At 29.4% G+C, this 13047-nt stretch overlaps 3 protein-coding genes across 3 annotated transcripts; 1 reads left to right on the top strand and 2 right to left on the bottom strand.

The window, feature by feature from the left end:
• Window positions 1-707: 707 nt before the first annotated feature.
• On the top strand, window positions 708-6167 carry ATPase7 (P-type ATPase, putative; the record flags this gene model as incomplete). The annotated part of the gene is made up of 1 exon (XM_029004538.1): window positions 708-6167. One exon carries the CDS (start codon window positions 708-710, stop codon window positions 6165-6167), a length of 5460 nt encoding a protein of 1819 aa, XP_028861217.1.
• A 1076-nt stretch (window positions 6168-7243) lies between these two features.
• RBX1 (E3 ubiquitin-protein ligase RBX1, putative) lies at window positions 7244-7567 on the bottom strand (the record flags this gene model as incomplete). Its single annotated transcript, XM_029004537.1, has 1 exon — window positions 7244-7567. The coding sequence occupies one exon, from the start codon at window positions 7565-7567 to the stop codon at window positions 7244-7246; it is 324 nt and encodes a 107-aa protein (XP_028861216.1).
• Window positions 7568-9266: 1699 nt separating this feature from the next.
• Window positions 9267-11972, bottom strand: PmUG01_08036900 (endonuclease/exonuclease/phosphatase family protein, putative; the record flags this gene model as incomplete). Its single annotated transcript, XM_029004536.1, has 1 exon — window positions 9267-11972. The coding sequence occupies one exon, from the start codon at window positions 11970-11972 to the stop codon at window positions 9267-9269; it is 2706 nt and encodes a 901-aa protein (XP_028861215.1).
• Window positions 11973-13047: the final 1075 nt, after the last annotated feature.

Raw genomic sequence — 13047 nt, 5'->3', positions numbered from 1 at the left:
CATTTCCGGTGCGCATTTCGTTAGCGCTTTTATGTTAAGTGATACAAATTACATGTATTATGTACATATTCTCCTTTTTACTTTTTATACTTATTCTTTTTACCTTTTTTTTTTTTTTCACTTACTGTTAATTCCGTTGTTGTCGTACTGCAATATTTTTTTCGTGCCCCATTTCCCCTTTGTCAGGGTTGTTGTGTTTTACTTATTAACATATACTTCCTATTGGGTCCACATTTTATATTCAAGACATTGTGAGAGTTCTACAAGTTGTGCACATTAAGCGCACTGACCACGTTCCTATTTTTACCGCTGTTTACCCTCACAGTAAGCTTAACAATTTCAGGTAAATCTCCTATTAAGGGGTAGGTAATAAGAGGTCTTAATCGACTATGGGATTCTACTTGTATTTTTTTAAGTAAATGTAAATGCTGGGGGTGAGGCAGCATGCATTTGCTTTAGCATAATAGGGAGCCAAAAACAAATAGCTGATAATGCCATTTTTTTTTGTTCCCTCTTAGTACACCCAAGTACGTGCATGCATATAGGTATATATATGTACAAGTGCATGCATACGTGTATATATGTGTATGTATGCATGTTATACATGTGTTCACGCTATACATTTGCTAATATATACACAGATTCATCCCTTCCGCAACCCCCCTCCCCCCACTCAACCGAAACGTCCAACGAACCAGGAAGTTATAATGAATGTGGTGGAGTGGATAACGAGTAAGATAAAGGGTATAAGGCACGAAAATAAAATATATTTGATTTCTAATTTTGAAATAAACAAAGATCATGAATTGTATGTAAAAAATGCCCATAAAAGATTAGAGGAGGAAGATTTAAATATTGATATAATATATGGTAAGAAACACCGAAATGAGATTAGGACAGCTAAATATAAGATATACAGTTTTATACCTCTAATAGTATTTTTTCAATTTCTGAGGTTAGGGAATTTATATTTTTTATCCATATCTATGTTACAGTTAATACCAGAAATAACAGATTCGAAAGGAATGCCCACTTATTTGATCCCCTTAGTTTTTATTATAGTTGTAGCTATGATAAAAGAGTTTTTTGAAGATTGGCAAAGACATAAATCTGATAATGAAGAGAATAGTAAAAGTACAATGGTTTTTGAAAATGGGATATTGAAGGAAAAGAAATGGGCAAATATTAAAGATGGAGATGTTGTTAAAATCTTTGCCTATGAATATTTCCCAGCAGATTTAATAGTACTAAATTGTTCAAATAAAAAAGGTATAGTAAATATTGAAACTAAAAATGTCGATGGTGAATCTAATGTAAAACAGAAATATTGTTTACCTGATATATCCAAATATTTTAAACATGATAAAAGTGCGGGCTATTGTAGAATTGAGTTAATAAGTGAAAGACCCAATGATGACATCTTTGACTATAAGGGGTACATGCTACTTCCTCCTCTGCAGTATAAGGCAGACGATGGGGTAGTTGTGCATTTTTATGATAGCAACAGTCGGCTTAGAGCATTAGGAAAGGAGGTGACTCAGCAGCATGAGAAGCAGCAACAGCAACTACTCAACGGGGCGAAAGGTAAAAAATACATGTGCAAGTCAGGAAAAGAGGCTTCAAAAGACGTCGATGATACGGATAACGGTAATAAGACATATATGAACAACAGATTTCGAAGCGAAATAAATGAACAGCATTTTGTGCTTTCGAATGTATCTAATGTACCGAATGTGGAAGTGGAAAGGAAGGGAAGAAACGAGGATTGCACCACGGAATATGATGAAAAAATATCTATTTTTGATTACACAAATGAGCAAAAGGAGCAAAGGAGGGAAAAAGAAAAGCATGTTGTTCATATAACTATAGATAACTTAGTACTAAGGGGAACATCTCTAGTAAACACGAAATGGATATATGGGTTAGTAATTAATACTGGAAATAGAACAAAATTAATGAAAAATGCATCTACAAAATCAAGACAGAAATGGTCAAGATTAGAATTTGTTTATGGAAATCATGTTATTGTGTTAATTATTTGTCAAATTTTTATTTCTTTTATTGTAGCTATAGCAGGTGTATTGTGGATGAGAAAAAAAGGCTATAATTTATGGTATTTACATCTAGATCAACATTCAGATAGCTTGAAAACTTTCTTTATTACTATTGGTTCTATGGTTCTATTATTTGGTTCTTTTATTCCTGTCGATCTGTTATTAATATGGGAAGTTGTCAGACTACTACAGGGATATCTAATTAACTGGGATAATGATATGTATAGTGAAAAGGCTGGTAGGCATGCTTTAAGTAAAGCTGGACAACTACTAGAAGAGATGGGAAACGTTACTCATATCTACTCGGATAAAACTGGTACACTTACTCAAAATGTAATGCAGTTGCAAAATATAGGACTAGGGAATAAGGGCATTTATGGTTTTTACGATTTTAGGGATATTAAAGATAATATAATGAAGAAAAGGAGGAGGATGCAAAGTTCTGACAAGTTCGGTTCGTTCATTGTTGCTCCCGAGGGGAAAGAGGAAGAAAAGGCAGCTGTCGATGCGGAAGAGGATTCACAGGGGGACGCAGATGACGATGAAAAAGATGATCAGATGGGTAGCGAAAATGATCAGATGGGTAGCGAAAATGATCAGATGGGTAGCGAAAATGATCAGATGGGTAGCGAAAATGATCAGATGGGTAGCGAAAATGATCAGATGGGTAGCGAAAATGACCAGGTGGGAAGAAAAAATGACAAGGACAAAAGCGAATATTTCCAGGGGTTCCAGAGTAACATCCCGACGAAGCGAAATGTGAACCTAAGAATAAGCTCAATGAATGAACATTACAAAAAATCGAAAGTGCATCCCCTGAACTGGTCGAGGACGTCTCTCAATAGTCATAAAAAAAAAAAGAAGCATATGCACTTGAACAGTTTGACGGATGAACATATGACGAATATATACAGTGAAAGCGATTTCGAACGAGGAGAAAATCAATTTGTTTTTTTTAATCGAATATTATTTGTGAACAAAATTTATAGTATTCGGAATGATGCAGAAGATCAAGTGCATTTCTTATTATTAGTATTAAGTTTATGTCATAGTGGTATGATTAGAAATGTGGATATAGATGAAATGGATATTAATGAAGATGAAAACAATAGTATGGATAAAATAAAAATATATGATAAAGAAACACAAATTAATTATACTTATATAACTCAAACTCAACCACAATATGATACAAGTTCTCCAGACGAATTAGCATTGATTAGTACTTCCTTATATCTAGGATGTGAATTCGTTAATAGACCAAATTTAACAACAATCGAAGTTGAGTTAACATCTACATTTGCACAAAGATTTATTTTAGGAGAAAAGGTATTCAACGATTTTTTGTTGAAAAAGCGTTTTTATGAAGATAACTTTGATACCTACTTTCCGGAGGTATCCATGAGTAAAGACAAAAAAAAAAGACAATCGAAATTAAATGAGTCTACTTTGGGAAGTTCCATTAACTATAATGTGAAAGATGAGGCCAGCAATTTCTACATGTCCATACCCATTAAAAATATATTTACTTCCAACAAGGTGAGCTTTAGTGAACAGACTAGGATGGAAGCTGTGGAGAAAGAAAGGGACGAAAAAATGGGAGAGGAAAAAGGAGAAAGAATAGAGGAACAAAGGGACGAACGAGTGAGAGAGGAAGAAAAAAAAAAAATTAACAAGAAAGTAGTGCCCATCCTTTCCTTTGAAATCCTTGATGTATTTTCCTTCGACAATGTTAGGAAACGAATGTCCCTAATTGTTAAAAATGAAAAGGATGAAATATACATGCTAGTAAAGGGTGCTGACACAAGTGTACTAAAACTGGCTGCCAAAAATCAAGAACATATTGTGGGACATATAGAGTATCAGTTAAATGCCTTTGCAACATCTGGCCTTCGGACCTTAGTGTTAGGATATAAACATTTAACAGAAGATGAGTTTAGTAGTATGTATACAAGTCATATGGAAGCAAGGAAGAAATCAGAAAATGGAAAAGGGGGAATAACAGCAGGAGAAGATGCAGGAGACGAGGACTATTTGCAAACGTTTTATGATGAAGCGGAAAAAAATCTAGTAATAATCGGTTGCACCGGAATTGATGATAAATTACAGGAGGATGTTCCTCAAGTGATACAAGATTTGAGAGATGCAGGGATGACAATTTGTGTATTGACAGGAGACAAACTTGAAACAGCAATAAACATTGGACATTCAATAAATATACTAAATAAGGAAACGTATAATGCTGTATTTACAGAAACAAGTCCAACGTTATTACTTGAACAAATTAATATTCATGAGAAAAATACAAACGCAGCTAATTTATTGAATGTTAATCATGGGAATAAATGGTGGAATAGTGTTAACTGGGAGCATTTAAATTTAGATCTAAGATCTGAAACTATTCTTAATTTTATGAAAACAAATATTTTTGGTACAATAAATAAAAGTAGTATATCATCAAATATTTTTAATATTAAAAATGATACTTCATCTTCTCTTCCTGGATTGGATAAACAAGAAAAAATATATAATTCCTTTTTAGAATCTAGTGAATCATTTGGTCATAATAATAATAATAATAATGATAATAATAATAATAATGATATAGATAAAATGAAAGCAAAGGATAATAAAGTACATTATTCCCAATTTTCTATTACTATTACTGGGGAAGCATTAGATGTAATTATGAATAATAAAATATTAAAAATAAAATTTTACACATTGGCTAGAAGTGCATCAACTCTTATTGCATGTAGAGTGACACCAAAACAGAAGTCATTACTAGTTAAGGAAAATTCAGCATTTAATCCTAGGGGAACATCTCTAGCTATAGGAGATGGTGCAAATGACGTAGGTATGATTTTGATGGCAAATGTTGGTGTTGGAATAGCTGGTAAGGAGGGATTACAAGCAGCTAGATCCTCTGACTTTACCATAAGTGAATTTAAATATTTAAAAAAATTATTATTTGTACATGGAAGAGAATCATTAAGAAGGAATTCTTTCTTAGTATATTTTTGCATTTTTCGTAATGTAAGTTTTTGTTTATGTTCTATGGTTTTGATATTCTGGACAGGATATAGTGCAATCGATGCATGGAATCCATGGACTAAGCAAATTATTAACATAGCGTTTACCTCTTTACCAGTTATATTTTTTGTAGCATTAGATAAACAACTACCTCATCATATACTCTTGAATAATCCATTACTATATGGCACATCCCCATCCACATTATGGCCTCTTTATTCCAATAAAAAAATAGAATATTATACAGAGAAAATAAAATATTGTTATCATGGTCTCTTTAAAATTTTTTTATTTCCATTTAAATGTATCCCTTTTTTTCATAAGTCAACTGACCAGATGAAATCATGGATAGGCAAAAGATCAAAACCGGATAAATATCGATCATACGGTACACAGTATTTATTTGTTTACTTACTCTTTGCTATCTGGCTAGCATCAGTAGAAACTGTAATTATTCTGCACTTTTCAACGGGTCAAGCATATTCTACCATAGAGGAAAACCATAGTGTCGATATTGATTTTAATACCTTTTCTCAAATACTCTATACACATCATGTTATTGCAGTCAATGTTGTAGTAGTACTTATGACAAACACTTGGTTTGTTATTTCTCATGCTGTTTTATGGTTTGAAATTATTATTACTTTTTTTTTCTGGTTTATTATAAGTAATACAAAATTCTTTTTAGATATAGTAGGAGCCGATGAATTACATGGGACGTTCGAACGAGCTCACTCTTCTGCTAATTATTATATCTCTATTATTATATCTCTTTATGTATCCCTCTTACCTCTAATAGTACTTATGACTTATCAATTTATAAAAAAACCAACTATGGAACAAATTGTTCTTGAGCAGTTAAGTCTTGGGAAGTTTGAAGGTTTAAGAAAATGTGAAATGAAAAAATTAGCATATATAGATAGCCTAAATAGTTTCAATGATTTTACTCATAAAGGTTTTGCTTTTGCAGTGGAAGCAAAGGAAGCTTTTTGGGGCTTAGTACAAAAGGCCATTTATAAAATTAAGATGCCCTTAGCAAAGGATGACATTGTATCTTTCAAGTGCAAGAGGAAAACTTGAAAGGGATGGTGTAACTCCTAAACATACGCGCAAAAATATAAATAAAATCCACAAAATGTTGCTTGCTCACTTTGTGCTCCAAAACCGTGCAGGATTACTTCTTATACAAGTGAAACAGTAGAGGCAAAAACGGAAGAAGAGAAAACAAAAATTACATATACATATATATATATATATATATATATATACATACGTAAAAGGTAGAGAGGGGAACAGAACAGAAGACGCCTTCACAGTTACGATATTGGGCGCACGAACGAGAAGGGTATTTAATCCATTTTGAAGAATACATAATTCGGGAGAATGATAAAGTAAAAATAATTTTTGCTTAAATGGTCAGGAAAGTCATTTTTTTTGAATAATTTTTTTTTTTTTTTTTTTTTTTTTAGTCTAATTTAAAGTGTACATTGAAGTGTGCTTTTCATGACATAACGAGTTGTGCGTTTATATGATTTTTTCTTTTTTTTTTTTTGTTAATTCCTTTTATAATTTTCATGACGTACATATGTGTACCTATATTTATATATACACATGTATACATACATATATATATATATATATATATATGAATATACATTTGCAAGTGCACCCCCCCACTGTTTCGTTTTATTTTTACCATCGCAATGTTTTCTTGTTATTGTATGTTCCTATTTTATTAATTTTTCCATTTATTAAAATTTTTATTTGCTTATTTTAATATTATTTATTTTTTAATAATGATTTAAAAAAAAAAAAAAAAAAAAAATTTGTTACATGCAAAGGGTCACAAAAAAAATATTGCAAAAGTGGGACGAAAGTGAAGCAAAAATGAGACGAAAGTGAAGCACAAATGAGACGAAAGTGAAGCAAAAATGAGACGAAAGTGGAGTAAAAATGGGACGAAAATGAAGCAAATAAAGAACTAAAATGAAACAAAAAGGGGAGGAAAATATCACTTTAAAATTTCCATTTGGACAATCTCGAAAACCGTGCAAACGGGTTTTTAAAAGGGGATTGTACTTGAGCTCATGTTTTTCGTATACCCCCTCCAAGTACATGGTCAAAAATTAGGAGTGTAAAAAACAGTTAGATAATAATTAATCTGCAGCCTTTTGGAATTCCCAATTAGTGTTATCTAAGGGACAAACTTGTCTTGCTTTAATCCATCTTGATATACAATGTAGATGAAAAGCATGATTACACACACCCCAAGCAACTGTGCAATTTTCTTTATCAATTTTTTTCTCTTTATCATTATCATTTTCATTTAACTTAGCTTGACACTCAATGCATAAGTCCATTATATGATTTCTACAAATAGCGCAATTGTCTACACTGATATCCCACGACCATGCAGCAACTGCTGACCACTTATGAACTTTGAATATTTCTTTGTCATCATTCCTTATGTTATCAATCATTCTTTGTTACCTGCCTTTTTTCGTTAAATTGTAATGAAAAAAAGAAAAAAAAAAAAAAGGAAAACGGGAATAACATATAACCCTTTCTACGTAGTTTTGTTAATAAACGGGGGTAACGTGCAAAATTCGCGGTATAAATGAGTGGTATAAATTCGCTATATAAATGCGTGTTATAAATTCGAGATATAAATGCGAAATAAAAATCAGCTACGAAAATGAGCAGCACAAATGCGTGATAAAGAGTGAACAAATGAAAGACGAAAAATTAAAGAGGTAAATCTACATGCGATTTTAAAATCCTCCTTTGGGGAAAAAAATAATTTTTTTTTTGCATTCTTAGAAAATTCGCAGAGTAAAATCATGTATTTATTTCGCGAATTATTATTAACAAAATATTGATGTATTTTTTTTATTTAAATTTTTTAAAAGTAACGCAAAAAAGAAAAAAACAATAAAGAATAAGTAAAATTATAAAAATTAATTAAAAATAATAAAAAAAAAATAAATAAAGTTTAGCGCTTAAAATAAATACACATGGCATTTTCACGATAAAAACATTGCACCTGCATTTGCGGAAATACATGGAGCGATAGAAAAAATGCAACACAGTGTATTGCTTTGCATTATTTTAATTCTTTATCATCTTTTCAAATTTTTCTTAATTTTCAAATATTTCTAAATTTTCAAATATTTCACATTATTAAAATATTAAATGAACAAGTTCGTTTTACGGAGGACATTTTAAAGGTATTCCCTTAATATTTAATAAAAAAATTGGAGTTGTTCATAGCGATATTGCAACAGTAATACGTAATGTTACTGGAGTATTAATTAGTTTATGAACTATTTATGCTGCTAATGAAGGGATAATAATAAGTGGCATAATATGACCATCTGTAATTTATAAAAATGTGAGGAGAGGGGTTAATTTATTATATAAATATGTACAAATACATATTTTCCTCAAAGACTCAAACATGATATGAAGGCACAAAAAAATAGATCATATGGATGGTAGCATATATAGCATATTTATATGTGCCTATATTAATATGTTATCGTTTTATGAAGGATAAATAATAAGAACAATTTTTGATGATGTATAAACCCCAAACAAAACACAAAAATATAGTTGTAGCAAAACATGTGTACTGAGAAATGAGAAATCGGATAAAATGCTAACTAGGATAATTATGTAAAACAACGTGAAAAACCAACATATGTTGCTATAATTTTTTAATTTTTCCATTTTTCGTTTTGCTAAAATTGTAATTTTGCAAAGTTCTAAAAATGAGAAAAAATATGACATGTTCAGAAAAAAAAAAAAAAAAAAAACACACATATACATGCACGCATAAGTATACAAGTAAATAACAATTACGATGTTTAAATAATCAAACATGCGCTAAAGTAAACATATAAACAACTAAAATTTCCCTCATGCTTCGCTTAATTAAAATTAACAAAAATGGAACATGAGCAAAACAAATGTTTCTCCAAAGTGAAAAAATTTCCTTATTCGTGCATCAGAAAATTAATTACCCTTATATTATGTTTTAATTTATTGCCATAATGAAATGTGGTTAAGATTGCTCCTTTTATAAAAAAAAAAAAAAAAAAATGTAACTTCAAAAGTCTTCTGTATGAAAATTAATTGTTATTTCCCCACATTAAAAATGGTCCGAATAGTGTTGTGATATTAAATTTCGACTTCAGCAGCTATTGAGAGATGGTCACTCGGATTTATGGGGGACAGTAACCCTTTATATTTATCAAAGTATTTCTGGTCAAGTCCTTTTAATATCCTTCTAACCTTAATTCCTGGTGATAAAAATATGTAATCTAGGACATCAATAAAATTATTATTCCAGTTAGTATAAGATATATCTCCTTTTTTGTAGGCAGAATATAGAGGTAAGAATTTTTGTCTATTCAAAGAAGGACCAATAACTTGTTCTGTGGAATTTTCTTCATCTTTCTTTAATTCAAATAAAGTCGGATAAGTATTCAAATCATCATATTCTTTTTTAAATAATTTCGAATTCATCCATACATCCGAATTGGAAGAGATATCTTTTCCTTCTAAAAAGGAAAAGACTTCTGATTCGAAATTTGTATTGAAATCTCCATTTAATACTACATACACATTTTTTGAATATTCTTGTTTATATTTATTTTTTAACACTTCTAGAATGTACAATATGCAATAGGATTGTATGGCTCTAATATGTTGAGCTAAACTATGAAAATACAAATGAGTGTTCGCAATAAGAAATATGCTTCCAGTGTTATTATGTACATAAATTCCTACTTGAAAAATAGTTTTAATCTCTCTAATAATTTCTACAAGGTCTTGTGATAAGCTTATAAATCTATCATATACATCTTTTAAGTCTGGTATTTTTATAACTTCTTTAAATTCATAATTTTTATATTCAATAAGAGAAAATTTTTTTTTATTAACAAATAAGGAACAACCATCATTTCCATAATTGTTTTTTCCCTTGTAGGATGAATAAAACTTCTCATGTAAATAAATAGAAAACAAGTTCGAATGTAAATGTTCGCTTACTTCTTGCAAACTTATAATATCATAATCGTAATTTATATCATGTATTAATAAATGAGATCTATAATTTGTTTTTAAATAACATTCCTCTACATTTTTAAACATGTATTCTAATGCATATTTTGTGTTCGTATATATAGGTGCAAGGATATTATACGACAAAATACGAATTACATTATCATTGTCATTATCCATATTAAGCTTCTTAAAATCCATATATCTCTTCTCCTTCAATTTCAGTTCTTCTTCAAATGCATTGGGATTTACTTCTATCTCTTCAGTAATATAAAAAAAAAAAGGATTTTCTTTATTATATATGACAAGTTGAATCTTTTTAGATATATCTTCCTTGCTTGCTTTGTAGAACAGTTCACATGATTTTATGATATTTTTATCACTTGAACAAACCCAGTAGTAAACGTAATTATCAATATCGTTAACTGGTACGTTAGCAGGTATTATGGGGTGACCGTTAAACACATCCATGGATATATATATTTGTTTTAAGTCGTATAAACCTTTAAAAATACTTATTTTTAGATCATTTATACAAACATATTTTAATTTGTCTATAATGTCTTTCAAAATAGTATTTTCATCAATTAAATTATTTTCATTATCAAAAAATTGAATACAATTTATGACATTCTCATTTTTCACTTCCTCTTTACTAGGTACCTCATGTTCATTTTTTTCTTCGTTCATTTTTTTTTTTTTTTTTTTTCTTTTATCATTTTTTTCCAGCTTTCTAAGATTTAATATTAATCTATTTATTAACGACTTCAACGTCTCACTTTTTTTTCTTAAAAGTTTTAATTCCTTAAAGTCGAAATATAATTCAATGCTATAATCTTCATTTTCCGTTTCATTTATTTTTAGGTAATTCGAGTTTCTTCTCATGTTTTCTAGTTCTTCTATGCTAAATATTTTGCAGCCCTTACCGTTGTCGCTATAACTGACATTCTCATCGCCACATCCACTAGCGCTACCACTAACATTGTTATTATTGTTACTGTTACTGTTACTATTATTATTATTATTATTATTACTTTCATTATGACTATACATTCGTTTTTTCCTGTTTGTGCTGGTTTCCTCTTTACAATACTCTATATCATCACTTGTAAAAAATTGCTTGCTTGTTGTGCTATTCATTTGCACATAATAATCTTTACATCTGTTTAAAGCATCTATTAAATGTGTTCCTACCTTTTTTTTTATAAATTCACCTCCGAAATTTTCATAATTACCTTCTATAACTACAGAACTGTTGGTATTATAGTTGTCATGCACTTCTTTCAAATTGTTTGAAATACTTTTTATTATATTGTCTTCACCATTATTCATAAAGGAGGCTTCTATCATCCCTTCATCCTGACTCTTTTCACTTTTCTTTTCTGTTATATATGAATCATTAGGTTTCGGTTGGCAGATATTATGACTCATCTTAGGCAGAAAATTATTATTATTAATACTGCTTGGAGTATAAGAGGATTTCTTTTTTTTTTTTCCTGTTTCCTCACTTAGTGGTAAGATGAAGAGACAACTACTGTAAATTTGGTTTAACTTTAATTCAGGTGTTTTATTTGAATAATTAAAATTGCTACGTTTGTTATTTAATTTAAGTTTTATTATGGGTGTTAATAATCTCGATTTATTAATAAAGCCATAGTTTTTTCTGGGTACTACATGAACGAGTTTTTTTCCTGTACTGGGTATATCTCTTTTTATTATATTATAATTATTTATTTTTTTTTGTCTTTGGTGTATTGTATTTAACCTTGCACTTAACATATATTTTACAATATTATGCTGAGTGCATGTTAAACAAAGCATACTTTTTTGGGGGGAAAAAACAAAAAAGGCTGTCACTATGACTGTTACTAAATTTATCCATATCATCTACAAATTTATGTAAAATAGGTACTTCAGCTCTGTTTTAGCGTTCACCAAAAGTTCAATGGGCATTTGTTCTTGCTCTTGCTCTTGCTTTTACTTTTGATTTTGTTTCTTACCTTGTTTATGCTTTTTTATTTTCTTTTCATTTTCTGCTTATTTCATTATGTTTTTAAATTACTTTAATATTTTTGTAACTGCGGAGGGGTATTTTATAACTGAGTAGGTACAAGTATTCCTATTAGTAATGCAAATACTAAAGTGTATCTCTGTTTTTATATCTTAACTTTTCGAATTAAAGGCTACTTTTTCGTCAATCCGCAAATTGGAACTTCAAAAAAAAAAAAAAAAAAAAAATTTACATACATGTAGATATATTTATACATATATATAAACCATTTTCTGTAACACCTTTTATTGCAATGTAAGTTTATTCCATTTGCTCTTTTTTTTTTTTTTTTTTTTTCTGTTTTATGTTTTCTGTTCCTTTACTCACTACTTACAATTTATTATATAAGCCACGTAAAACTTTTCAATTGTATTTTAAGCAGCGTGAAAGCAAAAAAAAAAAAAAAAAAATCTAACTTGTTTATGTTACATTTAAAGAAATATACATTTTACAAATGAATAATTTGACCGAATTGTAATAATTTGAAATAAAAAAACTGCTTAGTGTATAATTTCAAAAAAGTAAAAAGTGGAGGAGGATAGCTTTAACAAAAATAAAGACCAAATTTAAGTAAAATAAAGCAAAAGTTCGGTGAGGAATTAAAATAAAATTAATGGAAAAAAAGAATGATGAAAAAATAATGTAAAAATATATTGCAAGAATAATGTTAAAATTTATGAATAAGTTTAAATTCAGGAAAATACAATAACAGAAGAACTTATTTTGCTTATTGATAATTTGTTAACAGGACACCGTATATATAAACGAATAATATATATTGTAAGTATGGGACTTCTTATGTAACAGTAATAAAATTTCTTTCAGAAAAACATGATGAAAAAAAAA

This window comes from Plasmodium malariae (assembly GCF_900090045.1).
Source record: "Plasmodium malariae genome assembly, chromosome: 8".
In the NCBI taxonomy this organism is placed as follows: domain Eukaryota; phylum Apicomplexa; class Aconoidasida; order Haemosporida; family Plasmodiidae; genus Plasmodium; species Plasmodium malariae.
Note: the sequence above shows the minus strand (reverse complement) of the source record. Positions and strands in the feature narration are given on the sequence as shown.